The sequence below is a fragment of the Etheostoma spectabile genome, unplaced genomic scaffold (genome assembly GCF_008692095.1).
Source record: "Etheostoma spectabile isolate EspeVRDwgs_2016 unplaced genomic scaffold, UIUC_Espe_1.0 scaffold00001317, whole genome shotgun sequence".
Classification (NCBI taxonomy): Eukaryota; Metazoa; Chordata; class Actinopteri; order Perciformes; family Percidae; genus Etheostoma; species Etheostoma spectabile.
The window spans coordinates 22,453-47,942 of record NW_022602730.1 but is presented as its reverse complement, the minus strand read 5'-3'; the positions used below and the strand labels follow the sequence as shown (position 1 = coordinate 47,942).

Below are 25,490 nucleotides of genomic sequence, written 5' to 3'. Positions count from 1 at the left end.
ATCAGGGCTGGGTCAGATTACTCTGAAATGTAATCCATTACTGACTGCAAATGACATGGCAATGTATGTAATTGGTTGGATTACCCAAAATGTAATCTGATTACTTTAGGATTAATCCTAGACTACTTTAATAGATGCACCTTGAGTAAAAGCCACAGATTTGATCAATGGATTCTCGTTTTATTATTTATTATTATGCATGCATGTGTGAGTATGTGTGAGTTTGTGTTGTGTGTGTGTGTATGCGTGCCTGTGTGTGTATGTATGTGTGAGTGTAAATACGTGCATGTGTGTGTATGTGCGAGTGTGTGTGTGTGCGTGCGTGTGTGTGTCTGTCTGAGTGTGTGTGTGTATCTACATATAACTTATTATATAACATTCTGCATTTAGAGACAAAGTTTTCTTCATGTTTTCTTATTGTAATGAATTATTGTTTTTTTTAAATATTTTTCTAGTCTTGATGAAGAATCCCAAATCCTGGGTTAAAGTCCTTCATTGAACTGAAATGCTCTCCCCCCCCCCCCCCAGGCAGTGGTGGAGCAGGTGTTCCCATCCTTTACTCCATTAAAGTACTAAGTCTGAGGCTAATGAGACAAACAGCTGTTGTGTGTTGGAGTCTCGGCTCATTGTTGATACAACAGCACCACCTGCTGTCCACAGCCACTAACTACAGCTGGAGGCTGACTCCCCCATCTGGCCTTTCACTACATTACTGCCACTGGAAGATCCACTGACCAGGAATCTACGGGGGGGGGGGGACATACAGATGTGAACATTGTTATGAAATGATCAATAACTACAGAAAGCTCTTATATTTTAACATTTGATCAGATACAAAATCACTTTAATGAAGAAACTGGGCGATTGTGTTCATGGTCTCTTGCAGAAAATCCTCTCAGACTGAATGCATCAGCTGTTCATTTAGCTTCAGAAAAAGAAATACAAGTTTTACATTTAATTGTTCAAACATTTCCAAAAGTATTTACAATTTATGGATTCACGTTATCATGAGGATCCCATATATTTATCAGAGAAACCATCTTTTTTTAACAATTATTTAACTTATAGGTCAAGAGCAACTACTATTTTGGTAATACATTTTGCTAAAATATCGTAAATCTGTGATGAAAAAAAGATTTTTAACTTATCTTTCAAGAGGAAAGTTAAAGCCCAGTAACTGTTCAGGGAAACTCTTCTGTGGGAGTTACAGGATGATCACTGTGAAACTACCAGGTCAACATGTCCTGCATCAACTGTTCCCCTTCGAGGGGAACTCGAACTGCGTCGGTTACGACACTATGAGGTGTTTCCCATAGTGTCGTAACCGACGCAGTGTCTCGTTCCTCTATCTCGGGGAACAAGGGTTACATACGTAACCCGAGACGTTCATTTATCTTCAGATCAACCCGAGATGTTCACAGAGAAACGGGTCGGCCTCACGGAGGAACTCAATCATCTCTGAACTAGCAGCTTCACCTTTCTTCCTCACTGTGTCCACAACAAAACGAGCTTTGTCTCTTGTGTTTTTCTCTGAGTCCGCTGCCTCCCTCTCAGAATCAGCCAGCATCTTTTTCTCCAACAGTTGGTCCAGCAGACTCTTGAGAACAGGTCCTGATATCCCATCGATGAAGCTGCTCCGGATGTCCAACAGCCTGTCATCAGGACGGAGACTCCCAGCGCTCGGCCCACAGGACCTTCTTACTCCAGAGGACGAGAGACAAACTCGTCTTTCCCAGACACTGAGGGAGCTGCTGCTGTCCCTCAAAAACAGCTTCATGTGTTTCATTATTGTTTCTAAGCTCACCTGGAATGATGGGAAGAAGTTGTCATAGTTGTCAGAGTCAAACTCTGCTTCTGTTGGTTGGACTAGAACTGAGTCGTCTTCAGGACGAGTGGACAGAGTGTATTCCCGCTGTGGGTGCAGTTTACAGTGTGGGGATGTCTCTATGTAGATCTCATCTCCAACTAACTTCTTCCGGATGCGCAGGACATCCCGGAGAACAACGTTCCTCGGCAGCAACAGCACATTGAGGAGGGATTCCGGATCAGGATCAGCTGGGGGCCTGTAGAACAGCAAGACCAGCGCTCGGACCGGGTCAGGTGGTGAATCTTCATCCTTGACATTACCGAAACCAGAAAACCCCGTGATGTTGATAATAACATGAGTGTCTGTTGTCCTATGAGGGCTGAGGAACTCAACGCCCTCATCCATCACATGAGCAACTGACAAGAAGTCCCGCCCCCCCGTGGAGGGGATCTCACAGTGTGGGAGATGAAGCTGACACACCGACTGCTGCAGACATTTGATGTCAAACAGGGGTCCTGCAGGCTTCTTGTGATGCTGGGCCAGCAGCCTCCTGTTCCAAGGGACAATCCTGTAGACCACGTCCCCTTCTCCCTCCATGTGAAACACCAGGCCGGTCACACTGCACTGGTACAGGCCTGGCCCGGAGCACTGGAACCTGTAGCTTTCATCGGTCTCATCAGCAGTGATATCAGGTGTAAACTCCTCAAAGCTGGTTTTTAACAGCAGGTCAGGTACGCTTTCAGCTCGTGTAAAGGTCTTGGTCTCTTCAGAGGTTATTTGACTCAGTGAAGGCATGCTGGCAGAACGAGGCAGGCGGCTGGAGTCTCTTCTACTCCAACCAGGATCTGAGGAGGAGGTTTGGAGGAGAGAAGGGTCTGGCAGGGTGTTAGTGACTGAGCAGTTCACAGCTGTAACAGGGGCCTCCATTTCCATCGGAGCATCTCTGTCTCCTATTGGTTCGCTGTCAGACTGCACAGACGAGAGCTGACATGCATCTTGTGTTCTGCTTCTCTCAGTCTTGATTATCTTCTGTCGTCTGGAAATCATGTCACTGGATTTTCTCTTCCGGGGTTCATGTAAATAAAACAGATGGTCTTGTGCTTCATAATCAGCTTCATAATTAGCTTCTTCTTCTTCTTCTTCTTCTTCTTCTAATTCGTGGTATTCGTCTTCTTGATCGTATACTTCTTCCCATTCTTCGTAATTTTCATCTTCTTCTTCTGGCGCAATTATGGAAGGAGACTGTGGGGAGGGAGGACTGTGAAGAGGTTCTGTTACATGCCGAGATACATTGCAATTCTGCAAAGAGTTTGTGTCAAAGGAAGAATCTGAAGTAGATTGCGTAGATTGTACGCAATCTTTGTTTCTAATTTTGAAATGAATGCCTCCGGACATTCTCTCATAAGAATACCGTTGTCTTTCTTTTTTGTAATAATCTCTTCCTTCTTCTTGCGCAGTAATGAAAGGAGACCATCGGTCGGGACGACGGGGAGGCTGCCGAGTTTCACGACTGAAGCTCGTTGGTAACATTGGTGGAATGTCTTCTTCTTCTTCTTCTTCTTCTTTTTTTTCTTCTTCTTCTTCCTCTTCTTCTTCTTCTTCTTCTTTTTTTTCTTCTTCTTCCTCTTCTTTTTTTTCTTCTTCTTCCTCTTCTTCTTCTTCTTCTTCTTCTTCTTCTTTTTCTTCATTGTGGCATTTATATTCTTGTTCGTATACTTCTTCGCGGTTTTCGTAATCTTCTTCTTCTTCTTCTGGCGCAATAATGGCAGGAGACTGCCGGGAGGGAGGACTGTGAAGAGGTCTTGTTACAAGATGAGATACATCGCAATACACTGGAAGGTTTGTGTCAAAGGAAGAATCTGAAATAGAGAGTTCTTCATGGGAATCCGATAATGTATTGGGCTGTAAAAAAGAATCCAGGGGATCAGGTACATAGTCTGGTCCAGGTGGAGGACAAGGGGGAAGGCTACTGATGGTTTGAGGGGGAGAACTATCTCTTCCTCCACAGATCCTGGCCAGAGCTCTCCTGATACTTCTGGCTGCTCTGCTGAAACATGATTCTTCTCTTTCTCTTCCTTCACGTTTTGCAGCTGACGCCATTTTGCTGCGTTGACGAAGGTCCCGATCAGAGTCGGTGGAGCTGGATGAGCAGCAGAAGCAGGAGATCTCTCTCTCTCTCTCTCTCCCTTTCAAAATGGAAAATCACTTTTGATGACGCTTTTGACAGATGTTTTTAACTTTTTTACATTTTTGTCAATTCTTTCAACATTTTTGACATTTTTTTCCCAATGTTTGCCACTTTTTTGACGTTTTCAACACTACGTAACACTGACTTATTAACTTTAGTTTTACAGTTAATTTTGGAATATATGGTCAATAAACCTCATTTATAGGAAGTTATACCTAATGTTTGAGTTAGAAAAGCAGAAATTAGGAATTATTGAGACTAAAATTAAAGGAATGGATGTTGATGATAATCACAGACTGGAATATGTCAACTTTTACTCAATACTATTTCAACAACACTTCACTTTGTTTTACAATGCTATAAAATAGAATAAGACCCAAAATTAATGAAAGTAGAGATTTGTACTATTTGTCTCAATCATTGTATTTTGGGTAATTAAAAAGAACATTGATATAGGACAACGGGTCAAATTGAACTGAGAACAACATGGGGGTTATACAAAAGTACTGAGTGACTCTCTCCAACTGATCTATTGCCTACAACATATTATCTGCGTGAATGAGCGTCTCCGGGAGCGAGGGAGGACGAGATCCCGACTACAGAGCAGGAATCAAACCACCGGCTGTTTAAAAGGATCAGAGATACTGATGATGCTCATTCAGCTCCACTGAACACTTCACCATGGAAGCAGAGGACTCCCCATAAACCCACCGGGGAGGAGTCTAGGTTCAGGACTCTGAGCATTAGTCACATGATGTCGGGATTTAACCATAAAATACTAGGGAAGAGAGGAAAGAACGAGAAGTGGGATGACACACACTTACTGAAAGAGATCCACATTCATAACAAGACTCAACTTGACTACAAATGACAAGGCAATGTATGTAATCAGGTCGATTACCCAAAATGTAATCTGATTACTTTAGGATTACCCTGAGATCACTTTAATATATGCACCTTGAATAAAAGCCACAGATTTGATCAATGGATTCTCATTTTATTTTCTCTTTATTATTATTATTATTATTTATTTATAAAACTGCACATTGTAGAGTGGCCTTTCATTGTGGCCAGCCTAAGGCACACCTGTGCAATAATCCTGCATCTAATCAGCATCTTGATACGCCACACCTGTCAGGTGGATGGATTATCCATCCAACAGTTGTAGAGATATTTCAATAACAACCTAAAATGATAGAATATTAGCTTGTATTTGAAGGAAAACTCTGAAGGATCCCTGAAGTCATTAGGAACATCTGTTGGGGAACCTGAACATCTGCATCATGGAAACCATCTGACATCTGTCCAGACAATTCACCCAAATATCAACCTCATGGTGGCGCCAGAGTCAAAGGTAAAGGATCAGAAGTCAAGGACAGCCAGCATGGCTCAAAAACAACAACTTTTTGTTAGAAATATAGTTGATAAAATGTCAAAAATTGTAAACAAAGAGAGAGGAAAACAATCCAACAACGATGTTAAAAGAATTCAAGATGTGAGAACAGTGTCATCCATCAATCTTCTCTTCTTTGCTCCAACATGGTCAGATGTTATTCAACATAATGAGAAACATTAACATGAATATATATTAATGGAGAGGTTTGATATTAACCTGTGTGTTGTCTTCCTGTTGCAACATGTATTTTTTCAAAATTTCCAACATTTATTTAAATGTTTTGGTTGTCGTTTTCAACTCTTCATTCACTTTTTCAGATGTTTTACTTGATTTCTCATGAGTTTCATTTGACGTTTTTACCCACATTTTTACAACAGTTTTGATCTCATTTTATTTTTGTCTTTATTATTTCATAGCATCTAAGAAGTTTAGTCACTTTTTCAATTGTTCAATTTTTTCTTCAAATGTTAAAATTGATGAAAACATCCAAATTCAATGAAAGTAGTGAACAGATCGGTTATTTTACTTGTAAAGATTGTTACATCGAACAATTTTCTTTTCACAATTTGTTGAAAGAAACCCACGTTTCTGATAAAAACTAAATCTAAATGGGTCAGATTTTGACCCCGAGGACAACAGGCGGGTTATATAGGTTTCAAATGTTCAGATGAAAAGGTTCCTCAGGGTAATATACATCTCAAAGCAAATCCAAATTCCTCTAGTAGCCATTTCAAATAACATCAGTGGTCCATTCATCTAAACAATATGAGATCCATTCATCCAAAACCGTTTTAGCCTAAACTAATACAGATGTAACCCAGAATATTACATCAGAATATCTACAGATTTTCCATTTTTTGAACACACACAAACAGGACAGTAAGTTGTTCATGTCAGTGGTGGAGAGACAACAAAGTACAATGCCTAATTAATGTAAAAGTTGGAGGTATTTTAATTATACAGCATACTTTATATACAGTATACTTTATACTTCTACTCCTATTATACTTTTTACTCCTCTCCATTTATGTGATACATGTATTTGTTACTTTAAGATTAGGATGTTACCTACTGTATGTAAAAACAATTTAAAGGAATATGAGTGGTTGATAGGAGAGCACATGAGGACCTTCTAGACCAGATGTCCAGTAGATGGAGATATTTAACCAGTTATAGTTCAGTTTGGTTCAGGCTGACAGCGCTGATACTCCAGAGTCAAAACACAGAAGAAGAATACAAAGTCCAGAGTGGAGAAACATTATAAAGACTTCACATATCACGGGAGGGAAAGGGGACTCGTTTGGTTTCATGCTAGAAATGTCTAGACAGATTCAGTCTAAGTTATATACTTTAGTTAGTTGTGATATTTAATATTAAACCATGATGTAAGTTGTTAGTTATTTAATTAAAGTTATTTTTCCCAGTTGTTCTCCATGACTCTAAATCTATACATGCACCATTTTATAACCTCTGTTATATTACTAAGTGTAGGGTAATAATTGAAATCCCTGTTTCTGAATTACTAGAGACCGAAGAGACACAGAGTTCCCAACACTCGTTTATTTATTGTTAAATGTCATCACAGATTACAAAGGTTAACAAAGTGAGAGAGATGGAGCTCTCATACAGAGGAAAGAAATACGTTTGGTTCATTTGACAAAAATCCATTAACATACTATGACCAAAATATAAATCTCTGATTAAATGCAACTAATTAAAAGAAGTCAAAAGTCAAGTCAAAAGAAAGTAAAGTATAATCAAAGTATATTTAACCACTTCAAGGTATTGAATCATATCCCAAGTAGCCTGTCCTTCTAGACGGAAGAAGAATTACATCCCTGTCCTTTACGCACCTGACCTGATACGTGCACATTCTTCTTTCTTTCTGTTAACATCCTGTCCACTATCTGCATCAGCTCTTCCACTTGATCTGAACCCGAGGTGCTGTTCTCAAAGACAACACACCTTCCTCCACACTTCTCAACTATCTTCTTGAGATCAGGCTGACAGCCACGCAGAAAAGCCTTAAAGCTCATCCCTCCATGCTGCAGATCTCCCCCACGTGTGAACAGGACGACTGTTTGTTTTACAACTTCTCTGCCAAAAGCTGTTTCCAACTTTTTCAGTATCTTTCTCTCTCCGTCTGTAAATCTGCTAACATGAATCACAAGTAGGTACACACAAGGCCCTGACTGACAGAGATCTTTGCACTTTCTCACATGATCCTTATTTGATGACTTTCTGTTTTCATCAAAGATGTCGGGGGTATCAATGACACGGACACGTCTACCTCCTATCTCAGTTTCTGCCTCCTGACACTCAGTAGTGAACGGAATTGAACTGGCTTTGGAATTGAACCAATTCTCTCCGAGGATTGTGTTTCCACTTGCACTCTTTCCGGCCCCGGTCATTCCCAGCAGAACAAGGTTCACTTCGGTGCCAGAGTGCTCTCCTGTATTGATGTAGGACAAAAAGAACTTCAGGGAACTTTACGTTTCTGTTTTTCACAAAGGAAACGGGATTGCTAGCATTAAAACACACATGCAAAACCATTAGACATAATTAGACATTTTGTAGTTATTTACTCTCTGAACTTAGATACTTCTTAAAAACACTGGTCTCACTTTTTAAACTCTTCTTGTGGTCAGGGAAGTGTTCTGTGCTATTTCTGCCACCTGAATAATGCCAAATAAGAGTTTCAGTAAGATGCTGTAAAATAAATCAGCATCCACTTAACGATTCACATTTGACTACAAGTTAGTGTGATGCTGCTCAGAGAGACTGTGGCTTACCTGTTGAGTTGTTTGATGACTCAGGATGGTCAGCATCACTGCAATGTAGAGGTAGAATTATATTAACTGACCAAGATTGCTTTTATAGAATATGTTCATCTATGGTGTGAAATGCAAACAATTACTGTACATGACGTTGTACAATCCTGCATCTACATGTCTCTCCTTACGTCGTTACCTCTGGTTGGTGGGCTGTTGTCTCTCTTCAGCCAGTTGCTTCAGTTTGCTGAAAACCTGATCCAAGGTGTAGCATCGGAATGGGTAAGAGTTTTTCTTTTCATTGCTAAGGGGCAGCACAACTATGAAATCCTCTGTCGGTTTTCCAGTTGTTTTGTGCAGACTGTCTACCTGCTTCCACACCTCTTCTGTTGAAAACCCTTCCTCTACCACCAAGAAGACCATGTCTGGTTGTCTATTAATAGCAAATAGCTGTTTTATGTCATCACATTGTTTGTACAAGTCTGGTGTACATGTGACCATATACTTATCATTTTCATATATCTCAGTTTCTTTCAGAACATTGTTTTTGGGCAGCTGAGATAAGTCTGTCCCTAGGATGCTGGTTATTAAGTTTTTCTTCAAAGAGTCTTCAATTCCCAGGACAGCGACCGAGATCTTCTTACCTATAAAATAACAAACATACGTAGTAAGATTTTCACAGGATTACACAAAGAGGTTATATTACATCAACAAGGGAGTCTCACTGATGCAGAGAGAGCATCAAAAACAAACATGCTTGATAAAAACTCATTATTACACAACTTACTGCGAGACATGGTCTTCAGATCCAGTGCAGCAACAGAGAGACAAGTCTGTGGCGTCTGCAGAATGAGCTGCTCTCTGCCTGTTTTATATGGAGAGCTTATGCAAATGATGTGGGGCGTGTCAGCTGTGTAGTTATCATATAAATGAGCTGAACTGCCTTCAAGCATTCATTTTCAACTTTTTAATTTTTGTTGAGACAACACCACTGAGAAAAGATGGCTGTATTTCCTGCTGGTAAGACTCCAAAACAGTTTTTGTTTTTATCTCCTGTATGTAGGCCTATAGTGTGTAACTCCTTTACATTACAACATCTATCACAATGCTAAAGTATTTGTACATTATGCCAATGCTTACATACTCTTACAGACAACTTTAACAGAAGTTATAAATTGTATTGCAGGTCCTGATTTGAGAATCGTGATGATTGGAAAAACTGGTGTTGGTAAGAGTGCTGTTGGAAACACCATTATGGGAGAGAGACAGTTCAAATCCCGTCCCAGTTCAGAGTCAGTGACTGAGTCCTGTGAGAAAGGTGTGACACGCTGGGGTAACAGAGTGGTTAGTGTGGTAGACACACCAGGGATCCTTGACACTCAGAAGTCACAAGAATTTATGAAAAGAGAAATTGTGAAATGTGTTGAAGTGTCATGTCCTGGTCCTCATGTGTTCCTGCTGGTCATCCAAGTCGGTCGATTCACCAACGAAGAGAAAAACTCTGTGGAAGCCCTGCAAGAGCTGTTTGGTGCTAACGCTAACCGGTACATGATCGTGCTGTTTACCCGTGGTGGTGATCTTGGAGACCAGACCATACAAGAGTATGTGCGTGAGGGCAGTCCAGACCTCCGACGAGTCATCCAAAGCTGTGGTAACAGGTTCCACGTCTTTGACAACACCAGTAAAGACAAAAGTCAAGTGGTGGAGCTGGTTAAGAAGATTGATGACATGGTTGCTGCAAACGGGGGGGCACACTACACAGATGCCATGTTTCAAGAAGTGAAGAAAAAACAAGAAATGTCAATGGGAAGGTCAGGGGCTGCCAAGGATGAAGAATATGAATTCCTGGCTGCACTGATGCAACGCATCATACTTTTCCACTGCATTCTTGGAAGATTAAAGGAATAGTAAATAAGGAAGAGTAAATAATAAGCAAGTATTCAATAAACATATGGAATACATGAAAAAGCTTTGACACACACTTACTAGCTAGAGGTGTAGTTTTATTATATATTTCTTCAAGTTATCTAACAGTAACAATTGATTGATGATGATGATTGTAAGCTTCACATGGTTATTAAGAAAATGAGTTTTAAAGTTAAACAGTACAGATGTTTGATGTAAAACTAAGTTGTTATTGTCTCTGCACAAACCTGTCTTTTTGATTTCTAAAATAATATAAAACAATCATGGTGATTAGGCATGTTGGTACCTAATGGTTAAGTTTTACTTAAAAATAGGTGAAGTAAAATAATATCTTAATAAAAAATATCTTTAACTAAAAAATGGTGTTTCCTTGGACCCATTGAGGATGATGATGATAATAAAAGAAATAAAAATGTGTACTGTTTTAAATGTAATTATTTATTTAATCCAAAATGTTCATTGTAAATATATATGTAGACACACAGGCACAAATATATGCACAAACAGGACTTGAGCTGGTGACCCTGCGCTTACCAAGCCTAGTCTAGCTCCATAGTACACACTAACAAAGGAAAAAATACTAATATATACAATGCATATATCTGGCCATATATACAGAATAAAAAACATTTAGATTAATTTGTTCAATAATAAGACATTACTGAGCAAGTGAGTTATTATCTACGTGTGAATATCCACCTTTTTAAATTTGTCTTTGATCCTGTACCGTTGATCAGTTGTCAGTAGTTGTTTCATGGTTATTTTCCTTTGATTATTACTTTATTTTATTTTGAGTAGTTTTACTGAGACCTGGCTTATGTCCCTCAGATCCCAAGGGCTTGTCATACATAAACAATCAATGAATCAATGACATCGGAGCTGTCTGTGGTTCTTCCGTTGGGATCCATCTATAATCTACAACCTTCACACAACACAGAGCAGAGACTACCATCAGCCGCAATCAAGTGTTAATGGGGACATTGTTAACTCTGCATGAATGAAGAGAAGTGAACACCCGTTACACTCACAATGGGGACGCTACTTTGAGCATGAACCCAGGTTGAACATTCTGTTAAAGTAATCATTTTAATTTCTATTGGCAAAAGCAGAAACTTTCCTTCACAGACAGAGGCATTTTGGTCTAGAGGAGTTGAGAACACCCCTTTGGAAATTAATAATAAACTGAGGTCCAGATTAACTCGCATTTGTTATTTGGTCTAGTGATTTCAGGCTATCTGTGATCAGATACGAGAGAAATGTAAATCATAATGGCAAAACACATGACCTGTGAGTTTAGTTTCGCTATCTCTACTCCGACAAATAGCAAAGATAGTTAGTTCAGTGTGCCGATGTGAAGTGTACTGATGTGCTGCAATAGCAGCAATCGGCGCAATGACTATTATTGCCCATACTTATTATTATGTTCCATAGCATTCCAACTATTGTTATTCGGTTCTTTATTTATCTTTTATTATTCCTTACGTTTTTTGTCTCTCCGTATCTTCTGCATACTTTCAGCTATTTAAACCATTCAACTTTTCAAATCTTCAGCTCTTTCAGCAGATGATGGGACTTCTTCAACTATTTTTCTGCAATTTATACTTTTTCAAATATTAAGCTTTTAAACGTTTTATTTTAACATTAAAGTCAATGAGAGCACGCTTCAAATCCTTCAAATCTTCTTCTGTTTAAAGATGTATCTCCTCCTGCAGTTTTTCACCTACAGACGTGATTCAAACTTTAAAACGTTCACAAAATATTCCGCTATCCGGCTTTCAGAATGATACAGTTTACAGTTTTTGTGAAACAGCAGTTTAAGTACAGTGTACATTTTAGGATTTTTTGGCATTTATAATGAGTGTGTATTGCGTGTGGTAGAGTGTGGAGTGACATCACTAGAGTGAAGCTCTCTATAACCTGCTCCCACAACAGCAATTCTAACTTGTCATAGATAATCTAAACATCAAAACGTAAGTATTCTTGTCTAGTTTCAGCCAATCTGCTCAATATTGTGATATGAACTATACTTTTTGCTCAGCAAACTTTCAAATGATAAGAGTTCAGAATCTTCCTCCATTCACTGCCATGTTAAACATCATCCACATTTCTGAGCAAAACGCAGAGCGAACCACTTTTTAAAATCACTGATACGCCCACATTTGTAACTTAATCCTCATGAATTTTACATAAATAGTTCGAAAAGGCCTTCTGGTGCTCATGAGGAGGTTATTTCATCGATATAACGTATGCTTTTGGCGGTGTGACCATTTGTTTTACAGCTTTTTCAGTATGTGAATTGCTGGTGAGACAGCTCACAGGTTGGTCTCCATGGAAACCATACTCTGTATGTCTGTTTGTCTGCCTTTCTCTCAGACACACACACACACACACACACAAACACACACAGACACACACACACACACACAGAGACACATACACACACAGAGACACACATAGAGACACACACAGACACACACCCACACACTCACAGAGACACACACACACACAGAGACACACACACACACACACAGAGACACACACACACACACAGACACACACGCACACACACACACGCACACACAGAGACACACACACACACACAGACACACATACACACACACAGACACACAAACACACACACACGCACACACACACACACTGACACACACACACACAGACAAAACACACAGAGACACACACACAGAGACACAGACACACAGAGACACACCCACACACACACAGCGACACACACACACAGACACACACACACACACACACAGACACACACACACACACACACAGACACACACACACACACACACACTCACACACAAACACACACACAGAGACACACACAGATAAATTATTTATTGCCATGTTTTTTTCTCAAGAAGACATTTCAGCAGTGGTGCAGTTGTTATGTCACATGTTTTACATGCCAGAGACTCAGGTTCAAATCCCACAGTGGTATCTCATCACCTACATGTCTACATCTATTTTTACATTAGTGATGTTATTCACCTTAATTAAAACCACTTCTACTTTTTCAACTTTTCTTACAACTTTTACTGGTTTAAGCTATTCAACCAGGTTAGCATTAGCAATTCAGCTATTCAGCATTCCCACGCATTTTTCTCAGGAAATGCTTTTTCTAGTTATTCTTCCGCCAGATTTTCGTCCCACTACTAGTCCCGGAGCGTTGCCAACACGCGCACAGAAAATGCATTGAAACGTGTGTAATGACCGGCATTGGTGTGCCATGACTTTTCTAAGAGATTTGCCATGCAGTTTTCATGAAATCGGCAAAAAACAGCAAAAACTTTCTCATAGACTTTAATGGGAAATGTTTGGGAAATTGCTCAACATCGCTCAACCCCCCCCCCCCTCTTTGGGACCATGCTGCATCGCCATACTTTAACGTAGAAACATGATTAAAAGTTTAAACCGAAGACAAGACTTTGGCGTTTATTGGGCTGAATGGGCGTTCAGATATCAAGCACGGTTTCTCCCAAATCCCAGTTTACGTATCGTGCCGTTTTCAGACCGTCTTAGATTTTCCAATGTGTGTGTATGTGGCGGAATGTTGAGGCTAGAGTGGAGGACAGAGTGGGGGGGATTAAAAAAATCATCTTTGTTCTCTCTCTATAACTTGCTCCCACACCAACAATTCTAACTTGTCATTCGTAGGTATTCCTGTCTAGTTTCAGCCAATGTGCTCATGTTGCTCACGATATGAATTATATTTTGTGCTCAGCGAGCTTTCAAATGACAAGAGTTCCAAATCTTCCTCCATTCACTGCCATGTTAAACATTGTCCACATTTCTGAGCAGAACGCAGAGCGAAGACCTTTTTTACATTGCTCATACGCCCACATTTATAACTTTATTCACATAAATTTTATATCAATACGTTCACAAAGGCCTTCTGGTGCCCACTAAAACTTTTTTTTTTTAATTCATATTCATTATTTTATTGATAGATAGTATCCCTCTGATGATGTGATCATTTGTTTGAGAGTGTGTTTATTTTCACACTGATAAAATTTCTGCGGAATTTTCTAGTTTAATAATTAAGGTTCGGGAGCAGGGCCACGCCTGAACCACACCTCTAATCACCAGACAAACATACCGTGCTATGCAGCAGCCTCGTTATCTCTGATTGCTTGACCCTTCCTCCCGTTCCCTCTCCTTCATCTCTCCATCTTCCCTCTCTTCCCTTCCTACTGCACATCTCTCTCATGTCTCTTCTAGGTACCGTCTGGGGGTTTGTAAACTATTTGGGCGGAAACTGCTTCTGAGACAGAACCCCCACTCTGAGTCTCCTCCAACCGGTCATCACACATCCTCCCAGACCAGCCATCAGACGACATCCACATCAACTCATCTATCTGCACATTCATAATGTTCATTAAATCTTTAACTAACACATGGTTGTGGCGTGGTCAATGCTGGTGAACCTCAGATTTGTGACACATGACATTTCAGGAGGGGTGCAAGGCCTTAGAGACCATCACTAACTCTGAGGTCCCTGAACTGTTTTACAGTTTTGTCTGATTGCTTAAGTACATTTTTTGTAACTATTGGCTATTTTTGCAAAACTCTACACACAAATAAGAAAACCTTTCACCCAATTATCAAAACATTGTAGTTCTCTTGCAAAAGCGAACACAGCTAGATTAACTCTTCACACCTTCGTAAAAATGATGTTTTCGTATCAAACAGTAAACACAAGCCATCATCTACTAAGCACACAATGTGCCAACTACACACTGATGGTATGAATACAAAACACATCTGGCTTTCTCTTTCTCTGTGTACAGATGTCAATTTGAGGTCATACTTTTGTCATAGTGTCATGAAAACATACAAGGATCCAAACTTCAAGTATTGGTGTTTATTCACACTCATCAAAACCAAGACAAAGTCAGAACACAAAATAGTAATTTCACAAAAAACAAAAAAACAATCAGCCTACATCATGTCATCTTTCTGGGTCCGGCCACAACATTTCGTCCACATCGCATGTGATATCCTCCAGTCCAAGGCACCGGGGAAAATATCTCCTTGAATGCCGTATCCAGGCCTGACATAATGCCTGGTCAATATCTCCACATGCCTCCTCCATTGCCTGTAGAAGGGCTACCTGTTGATGAGGATGACGGTCGTACACTTTCCAGCGCCAGGCAGAGAAGAACTCCTCGATGGGATTTAAAAATGGAGAGTATGGAGGGAGGTTGAGTGCCATGAAGAATGGGTGGTCTGTAAACCAGTTGCGGACCAAAGCAGCCCTATGGAAACTAACATTGTCCCATATGATGACATATCGGGTATGCTCTGGTCTCTGAACAGTGAGCATGTCATGTAAGGTGTCCAGGAATGCAATAATGTGTGCAGTGTTGTATGGGCCTATGGTTGCATGATAGTGAACAACACCATTTAGCTGCACACATGGTTATGTTACCAACACGTTGTCCTGGGACATTGATGATGGCACGGTGTCCAATAATGTTCCTGCCACGTCTCCTGGTTTTACTGAGGTTAAAACCGGCCTCATCTACAAAAAGTAGCTCATGTCCCATGGCATCTGCTTCTAGTTCCATCACTCTCTGGACAAGACAAAACAAATGCATCACATCAGGCCCATGCACAGCACTACAGTATGCACTTCCAAATTCAGAACCAATGACACTGTAGCTTACCTGCACATAGTCATATCCCAGTTGCTTTACACGTTCTGTGTTTCTCTCGAAAGGAACTCTGTAAATTTGCTTCATTCTTAGTATGTGGCGCGCAAGTACACGACTTAGTGCAGAAATGCTTACACTGTGTATATTTTGAAAGATGGTGTCATTATCAATTATGCGCTGCTGTATTTCGTGCAGTCTTATTGCATTATTGGCAATCACCATGTTCACTATATGGGTCTCTTGCTCTGGAGTGAACATTCTTCCTCTACCCCCAACATCTGGACGTCTAGCAATTCTGTAAAGTAACAATTTCAGTATTTTTGCATGTATGGTACTGTTGTGTTTCTCATTAGAGTATGGCAGTGCTACAAAGTACTTACCCATTCTCATTTGGAAATGTCCTAATGATGCTTGCCACAGTATAGCGGCTCAAATTAGGCTGAACCCGTTGGCCAGCTTCCCTCAGGGTCATCCCATGGTTGATGACATGGTCACCTATTGTAGCTCTGATGTCTTCAGTTATTCTATTTCTTACTCTTCTTACCCTTCCTCTTTCCCCTCCTCGTCCTCTTCTTGCTCCTCCTTGTCCTCTTCCTCTAACTTCCTCTAACCCTCTTGCTTCTTCAACTCCACGTCCTCTCCCTCGGCCTCCTCTGATTCTCACTCTTCTCACTCTTACTGCTCCATCCATTGTACTCCACACAGACAGCTTACCTGTGGCTTATTTATCGTGCTTAGGCTGATTGCAAAGTGAACTAATTATCTAAAACAGTTTTCACATGTGAAAGTGTGCCAGACAGTTGCCAAAATAGTGTTAATGAGAGCCATACATGTGTATAATTTTGCTAGGAGTGTGTTGGAAATTTGGTAATTGAGTGTAAGCAGTGAGTTGTGTTTAAAGTTCTGCAAAAAGAGTGTTGTGCAGTGAATTGTGCCTACAGTTTTGCAAAATGTGTGTTACAAAATTGCAAACTGAGTACAATGCAGTGTTTGTGCTTTTAGTTTTGCAAACTCAGTGAGTGGTTTTGCTATACGTATTAATAGTTTTAGAAATTGTGCTACAAGAATCACGATTAGCGCTTAAGCATTCAGAAAAAACTGTAAATGGAGCCACTGATGTACTGTCTGATACGTACTGAATGATTTGATAAGTTGTGCCTGTGTTTGTATGAACTGTAGCTCTTGTCAGCACTTTTTGCCTAACACAAATTTCCTTTGGGACAATAAAACTTTATCTTATCTCTTATCTGATCTTATGGTCACGCAGCTCTCCACAAGCAGAAAAAAACATCTGACAGTAAAACACAACTTCCTGGAGCAAAGTTAGACCAACCAATTAATTAGCAGTTAAGAAATGGATAGTATAGCCTCTTTACCTTTTTATCACCATTATCCATTTTGTTTTAAAAATAGGTTATTGGCATAACTGATAATATTAATCCGTCAACAATATGTTGAAAAGTCAACTAAGTCCACGGTACTTACGGTAAGAGAAAGTGTTTCCAAACCTTTCCTTAGCACAGACTAGTGCATCTTCCATAACCTTGAGCTTGATGGGCCAACACACACGTGATTATATCAACTTTTGTGTTGACAATGAAGTTTAAATAAAAGAAGACATTTGTCACTTCCCAAACAACAAGCAACTTATTTTTAAAGAGCGTAAAGCATCAATAAAAAGAAGCTGGCATTTAGAAACCATAGGTGTGTGACCACAGCACAAAAGGTACTGAATAACCTCCTGAAGAAGGTGAGGGAGAATCATAGATCTGCCATATAATGACAATAAAAGACTCGGGGTCTGCATGAAGAATATTACAAACATGAAATCTAAGCAGAAACACATTATCAATCTAGATCAGTGGTTCCCAAGCTTTTTCAGCTCAAGACCAAAAAGAGAAATTTGGTGTCTCCCCAGGACCCAAATTTACGGAACAAAACCATGAATTTAAATTTATATGAAGTATATTTATTCCATTATAAATGTAAACAAAAACAGAAAAGGTCTCTATTCTCCTTTCTGTGTCTCTAACCCATTTCTCAACTCGTTTTCTTATCCCCCCCCATCATCCCTCAGTACCGACACCAACATTTGTTTAAATAACGCTGACTTGAATTTAATGAGATGTGTGTGTCTGGTTAAAGATGAAAGATCTGGTTAAAGATAAACCAGCTGATCTGGTCCAGGTTCGGTTTTTGAAAGTGCCATTCTGAGGTCATTTGCTGTTCCCTGGTGAAAACTATGAAGTCTCTGTGTGAACTGATCATTTTTTTGTATTCTATTTTTTAACCCTCCTGTTGTCCTCGAGTCTAATCTGTCCCTTTAATAATTTTCTATATCTGAAATATGAGTTTCTTTTTAACCAAATTACCACAAAAAATGGATTGGATTCCTTCCAACGCTCTTTATAAATACAACTGATCACTTTCATTCCTCTGATCTTAACTATTAGTCAAAATTATTCATAATTTCTGCTTTTTTAACTCAAACATTAGGTATAATTCTATATTAAAGAGGGTTATTAACCATGAATTACAAAAAGTAGTAAAACTAGTAAGGTGGTGTTAGTGAAACCAAATAATATAACAAACATTTTGTCAGTTTTGGCCCGGGAGGACAACACAAGGGTTAAATCCGTTGAGTATTATTAGTTGTAGTTGTATTAAACTGTGTAAAGGAAGTAAAATACATTGGTAACACAGTCAGAGTTGTGTTAATATATTTGATGTTTTGTTTAAATTTGAATTAAAGAATTATTAAATAACCATGAGGTTTTTTTTCCCCTTTTTAATTAGCTATGGTGGTAAATCGTGGGAAATAATCATTTTGTTCATGTATGTTAACAGAAAATAAAATGATTCCTCATCATACTTATTAATCGTTGCCCATCTAAACAATAATATGTAAAGTACATAAAAACATTAACAACTAATTACAAAAATACAAATATACTTAAAAGATATTTAAGATTTCATATTTAAAACACTTTGACTATTATTGTCATTTGTAGTGTTTACCATCCTTTTATTAACAAAATACTTTTCTCAACTTTTGCACCTCCATTAATCTTATTCTAACAAAAAATAGGATTGAGTACAGTTCACTGCAACATGTCATCTAGGTTTAAAAAAATACAAGCCAGCACTTTTTGAAAGGGGTATGGAAGTTGTTAACCTTTCATCTGTGTTAATGTACTTTAGACATTTAACACACACCTAATATATCTTTTATTATCAAAAGTACGTTGGCATTTCATCTGAAACTTGATTACTGTTTTTCCTATAAATCAATAAAAGTGACCTTTAAACTGACCTGAATTGTTTTATATGAGATATTATTAGATACAATAATGCACTAATGGCATGTAATGATCTCTTAAAAATATATTAATGGTGTGTTCAAAAGTCACTCAAACATTTATCAGTGCGTGTCCTCACAATCTAATCATGCAAACCTAAATGATCAATTTCACTTTCAGAAAGTGCAGACACCACATGACTGACACTATGATATTAATATTCAAAACACAACATTAACTCTCAATGGTTCCTGTGACATGAGAACGTTTGCTAGTTTATAAATCACTAAATGGTTTAGGGCTAAAATACATTTCTGATCTGCTACTACACTATGACCCCCCCAGACCTCTCAGGTCTCTGGGACAGGTCTACTACTGCACTATGACCCCCCCAGACCTCTCAGGTCATCTGGGACAGGTCTACTACTACACTATGACCCCCCCAGACCTCTCAGGTCCTCTGGGACAGGTCTACTACTACACCATGACCCCCCCAGACCTCTCAGGTCATCTGGGACAGGTCTGCTACTACACTATGACCCCCCGAGACCTCTCAGGTCATCTGGGACAGGTCTACTACTACACTATGACCCCCCCAGACCTCTCAGGTCATCTGGGACAGGTCTGCTACTACACTATGACCCCCCCAGACCTCTCAGGTCATCTGGGACAGGTCTACTACTACACTATGACCCCCCCAGACCTCTCAGGTCATCTGGGACAGGTCTACTTTCTGTCCCCAGAGTCAGAACTAAACAGGGTGAAGCAGCTTTCAGTTTCTATGCTCCTCATATCTGGAATAAACTCCCAGAAACCTGCTACTCTCAGTTCTTTTAAATCGAGGCTGAAGACCTTCCTTTTTGATGCTGCCTTTCTTTAAATGAATGCTCATTTCTTTATTGTTTAATTTCTTATGCTGCACTGTATTTTTTATTCTTGTGTTTTACCTGTCTTAATGTTTCTATTTTTTAACTGTCTATTCAAGTGTTTTATCGTTTTTAATGCTTATGATTTTTAACTGTTTGTACTTGTGTTTTATCTGTTTAACTGATTTTGTGTAACGCGATAAAAAAAAATCAAGTCCTTTATTAATGAAATCTCTGCAATGTCAACGAGCATGCCATTCGGAAGGATTTTTATCGGCCTTCATGGTTTCTGTTGGTAGTCACATCACTCTGATAATGACCTCAACAACATTGTTAACCACTGTTAAGGTTGTTGTGTAGACTTCTCCTAGATGGACATACACTACACTGGTGATTCCATCACACAGATCCTGTCAGACACAGTGATTTAAAAAAGGACAAAAACGTCTCTTTTTAGCAGAACTTTTAGAAGTTTTAACCTTGCACAACAATGTCGTTGCACTATCCATACATATTTTAAACTGATTTTTACCTTGCTTTTATGATCTTGCTTTTGCACTTTGAGGTTTGTCTTAAATGTAAAGGGCATTACAAATAAATGTATTATTTAAATTCCTTTCCTACACTTGTGGTTATGAAAAAGTGCATGTATATATCTAGCGGTGAAAGAGCTGACTCATTTCCCCCCAATATAACTTTAAGATACATAAATTACTATTAATCTACAGTAACAGTCAAAAGTTTGGACATGCTTTCCCATTCAAGTAAATGAGAAAGTGTGTCCAAACTTTTGAATTTAAAACATATGTTATTTATCACTTATTATTTAAAACGTATCCTACATTCTGATTTTTTATTTTGCTGTAATATGTAAATGAAAAACTACCATCATGGTTCAACATAACTACTAACTGTAATAATAAAATTAACACTCAGACAGAATCTGGTCTAAAGTTCTTTAACTGAAACTGAATGTGTCTTCCTCCTTTTACCATATGTTCAGTCTTTGTAATTAAATGGGTCAGTTTGTGTAAATCATAAATGTTTCTTCTCTCAGAACTTTTTATTCTGTCAGCCTGAACCAAACTGAACTATAACTGGTTAAATATCTCCATCTACTGGACATTTGATCTATAAGTTGCTAATGTGCTCTCCTGTCAACCACTCATAATCCTTTAAGTTGTTTTTAAGTGAGTAAAATCCTTATCTGAAATTAAGTAGTAACAAATACATGTGTCAAGAAAGAAAGTAAATAAAGAAAGAAGGTCCTGAGTGCTGGACTAGTGCAGATTTCTTGCATCTCCAGGGTCAAACCAGGTCAATTAATTAAAATGATCAGATATTGTTTTGCGAGACGTTACTATGCGTCCTCTGGTCACAGGGACTCATAATTAGAGTCATGAATGTAGACTCCTCCCTGGTGAGTTTACTACTTCAACTTTCATGTTGAAGTGTTCAGTTGAGCTGAATGAGCGTCATCAGTATATCTGATCCGTTTAAAACAGACAGTGGTTTAATTCCTGCTCCCTTATTTGCTGTCCCAAATGTAATGGCAATCCACCCAACAGTTATATTATAACTACCCTAAATGATAGAATATTAGCTTGTATTTGCTTGAGGAAATCTCTGAAGGATCCCTGAAGTCATTAGGAACATCTGTTGGGGAACCTAAACATCTGCATCATGGAAACCATCTGACATCTGTCCAGACAATTCACCCAAATATCAACCTCATGGTGGCGCCAGAGTCAAAGGCAAAGGATCAGAAGTCAAGGACCACAGTGCATTGTACACAACGTTGTTATTTTCCTTGATGGAGTTCTTTAGGAAGTTATCCCTCAAATGTCCAGTAGATGGAGATAATCCACCAGTTATAGTTGACTGGTTGGTTCAGGCTGACAGTGCTGATCCTCCGGAGTCAAAACACAGAAGAAGAATAAAAAGGATTACTCATACAATACAACATGGATGGCAACAGACTTTTGGGAAAACAAGTCCTCTAAATCTACACCTCCACCTTTTCATAACATCAGTTTCTCTGCAGGTGGAGCCTTGAGGAGTGTAGGATGATGGTTTAAATCCCTGTGTCTCACAGGATCTGTGTGGTGGAAGTACCAGAGACACAAAGGGGCCCCCATGAGTCTGGAGGCTCTGAAGAGAGCTGGACTATCCCTTTAAAGCAGAGGGGCCCAGATTCTTTCATATGAAGGGCCCAAATGTGTCTGGATGGAAGGAAAGGGGCCAAAATTAAATGTTGATGTTGTGGGATACGTAATTCTCACCGTTCTCCGAAGACAGAACATGTGTCTGTTTTTAAATGGGAAGTTTACGGCGCTGGGCTTAACTTTGGTGTTAAACTCAGATTGCTTTTTAACTGCACAAAATGTACTTTGTGTAGTTATTACTTTATGATTATTTTGTTAAGTAAATAATTCGACATGTGTTCATTCATAGTTTTTATGGCTTCAGTGATAATCTACAATGTAAATAGTCATGAAAATAAAGGAAACGCATTGAATGAGAAGGTGTGTCCAAACTTTTGTACTATATATATATATATATATATATATATATATATATATATATATATATATATATATACACATATGTGTATGTCATACATACAACCTCATGGTGGCGCCAGAGTAAAAGTTAAAGGATCAGTAGTCAAGGACAGCCAGCATGACTCAAGATCTCACAAAGTAAAAGCACAACTATTAGAAATATAGTATCAAAAAATGTAAACAAACGCCGAGAAGTGCAAAGCAACATTACAGAGTGTGAAACACTTTTACAACGACAAATTTACATTTTAGAAAACAAATTAACAAAATGCAAAACACTTTCCCAAGTCTACAAATTTACAAATGACGTGAATATGTAGGGATGAGGTGAAAGGTGTTGCTGGTGAGCGCGGTCCATTCGTGTGGTTGTTGTGGAGTAAACGGCGTAAATGAAGTTCATGGTGACCAAACACGGACTGCGACCGAGGGATGTTTTGCCCGATTTTGCTTTACATGTGGCCGGTGTTTGGAGCTTTTGAAGGACGCGGACCAGACGGAAACCCCGGACATACTGCATCAGTGCGTCCAGTATTTTAACGAGGGACAGTCCTACGCTGTAATCGTGGACATGATGTCGTAAATGAAGTTCATGGTGGCCGAACATGGAGTAAACATCAGCTTGAGGACTCATAAAAGTAAACTGAACAAATCCGGGTTGTACCTCCAAAAGGATTATTCCTCTCCTAACATCGTGAGTTACGCCATCAGATCGGAACTTCGTAGATCTGGACAACTATTTGACTACTTTTAGAATTTACTAACTTTGTGTTTGTTGGGTCTCTGAGGAAGGAGACTGAAGTCTAATTAAGAATTAATAAAAAGGTTTAATGCCACAGAATGATGAAGATGGTAAGACAGAGACAGTAAGACACAAAACAACATAACAACACTGCAGTTGACAGCGGACCAGATCCATGCTTCTCCTGACGGAGTCACATTAAAACCAGTCCTGAATACTCTCAATCCCACACAGTTATCCCCTGCACCGGGGGGCGGTTCCTTTTCACCTGGTGCATTCAAATCCATTCTCATTGGTCCGTTGTTGGCATGGCAACAGTGCATTATCACTGTCCATTGAGGAGGACTAGACTTTAAACTCCTCCCCTTTGGGGTTGTTTTTGGTTACATATCAGAAGGGTCTGTGACGTAACTGTGAAATTCTAACATCATTACAGTTTAATCAACATTGCATTGTCTTAGCCTGGTCTAAAACCCCAGGGGGGGCAGGAGACCGGAGGCCTCCTCCTGGTGTTGTAGCAGGAAGCTCCTTTCCATTATGGTAAATGCCAGACTTGACCTGATCAATTCTTTGCAGTCAGAAGAAAAGAGGGGAAGCTGAGGGACAGAGATATGCATATTTCTCTAACCTGGATCCATCATAAATACTTTGTTACATACAAACAAAAGTCTAATCTTTGGAGTTTTTATAGGACGCGGACCAGAAGGAGACACTTGAAACACAGGCAACGTCTCGACAGGAGGACAGTGTGAAGCAACAAAAGTGTAGCAAAACCAAAATGCTAGCTATCTGTGAATAAAAGTCAGTAATGCTACGATTTTTTGAGCGATGGAATTCTATGGATTAGTCCGAATATGTGATGTAAACAGCATGTTCTGGATGGATATTCAGAAAAAGGCCTTTTTCCTAACTTAGCATTTTCACATTCGGATATGTGGGTTGTTCCGGTATTATTCGGGTTTAAGAGGCATTTTTTGGACGTGTATTTGGACACGCATTCAGAACACATCATATCAATCAGGGTTTTCGACGCAAGCCACGTACGAGTGACATCACCCCCTCTTGGTCATTGGCTCTCAGAGTCCCAGACTGATATAGAGTCTGGTTGGGGGACTGCTGTGATTGGTCGAAGTCGTGAGTTGAACTCCGGTTATTGGACAAATGTTACACAAAAGTTTCAGTGATTGGTCAAAATTGCGAGTTGCACCAAAATCATGGTGATTGGTTGAATTTGCTTTCAGCTTTAACCTAGTTTAGTAAAGAGGAGCACCATCATAGCTTTTTATTTACATTTTCCATCACAATGTCACATATCTTTTCTGGATTTTAAACATGTATAACCCCTGTACCGGTGTTCTCCTTTACCTTGTTAAGATAAGCTAAGTTAGCCTCCTTGTGCACGCTTCTCAAATGTACTTTTAAATTCGTGGTATTTTTCCCTTTAATAAATTGTCCACACATTTTATCAATGCCAATGTCAAGTTTATTTCTATAGCACATTTGAAAACAACAACAGTTGATCAAAGTGCTGAACATGGTTGATGTCAAATACAAAAATAACAAGTGTAAAAATTACTACAACCAAAGATAATCACAGGGAGACAAACAACAACACTTTAAAACATCAGAAGTCTTCATGCAAGATGCTTTTATCTGACTCAAGTCATGTTTCCATCAATGTATTTATATTTGTATCATTCATAGCATCAGAATCGCATTAGAAAATGTTGATGGAAATGACAAAATTCGAGAGAAAAAAAAAGTTTTTATTATTTTTCATGTATTTGTGTCTAAGTGACTGAAGGGAGCAACAGTCTTTGACATCGGTCCAGTATTAAGCGTAAACAGTTCCAGAGAAGGCAAAAGTAAATGTTACATCCCATGAACCAGTTGGTTCAGTGATGTCATGCGACAGCTTCACCTGATGGTTCCTCATGTCAATCATAACAAGTTTAATTGTGGTGAAACAAATTCCACATTTAATCTCCTTCCTTCTCAGACTCCGGCTGCGGCCACTCAGCGGTTAGGTGACATTTGTGAGCATTTGATCTCAGTCCAATGGGGCGAGAGAAGCTGCAAAGTCACATTCATCTGCTGATGGGTGTGACTTCCAGTGAATTTAAACTTCTGTCTCTGTGCCAGCTTCTTCTTACAGACACGTAATCAAGTGTTGTCTTGTGTTTTGGGGAATGAGGAAACATTAAAAACACTCAACAACAATGTCTTTACACAATGCATAGGCATTGA

The 25,490-nt window shown here is 39.3% G+C and overlaps 3 protein-coding genes across 4 annotated transcripts; 1 reads left to right on the top strand and 2 right to left on the bottom strand.

Annotated features, from left to right (window-relative positions):
- Positions 1-435: 435 nt before the first annotated feature.
- Positions 436-2,854, bottom strand: LOC116674957 (NACHT, LRR and PYD domains-containing protein 1b allele 3-like). The gene is made up of 2 exons (XM_032507111.1): positions 1,395-2,854; positions 436-925 (listed from the first exon to the last, which is right to left on the bottom strand). The coding sequence occupies exon 1, from the start codon at positions 2,852-2,854 to the stop codon at positions 1,397-1,399; it is 1,458 nt and encodes a 485-aa protein (XP_032363002.1). The 3' UTR covers positions 436-925; positions 1,395-1,396.
- A 4,263-nt stretch (positions 2,855-7,117) lies between these two features.
- Positions 7,118-8,994, bottom strand: LOC116674958 (GTPase IMAP family member 7). Of its 2 annotated transcripts, XM_032507113.1 has the most exons (5): positions 8,950-8,994; positions 8,362-8,806; positions 8,184-8,221; positions 7,237-7,843; positions 7,118-7,185 (listed from the first exon to the last, which is right to left on the bottom strand). In XM_032507113.1, the coding sequence occupies exons 1-5, from the start codon at positions 8,957-8,959 to the stop codon at positions 7,182-7,184; spliced, it is 1,104 nt and encodes a 367-aa protein (XP_032363004.1). In that variant the 5' UTR covers positions 8,960-8,994; the 3' UTR covers positions 7,118-7,181. The 2 variants fall into 2 exon arrangements, with proteins under 2 accessions (XP_032363004.1, XP_032363003.1); XM_032507112.1 differs by having other exon boundaries at positions 7,134-7,843.
- A 5-nt stretch (positions 8,995-8,999) lies between these two features.
- On the top strand, positions 9,000-10,070 carry LOC116674956 (GTPase IMAP family member 7-like). The gene is made up of 2 exons (XM_032507110.1): positions 9,000-9,182; positions 9,349-10,070. The coding sequence occupies exons 1-2, from the start codon at positions 9,164-9,166 to the stop codon at positions 10,068-10,070; spliced, it is 741 nt and encodes a 246-aa protein (XP_032363001.1). The 5' UTR covers positions 9,000-9,163.
- Positions 10,071-25,490: the final 15,420 nt, after the last annotated feature.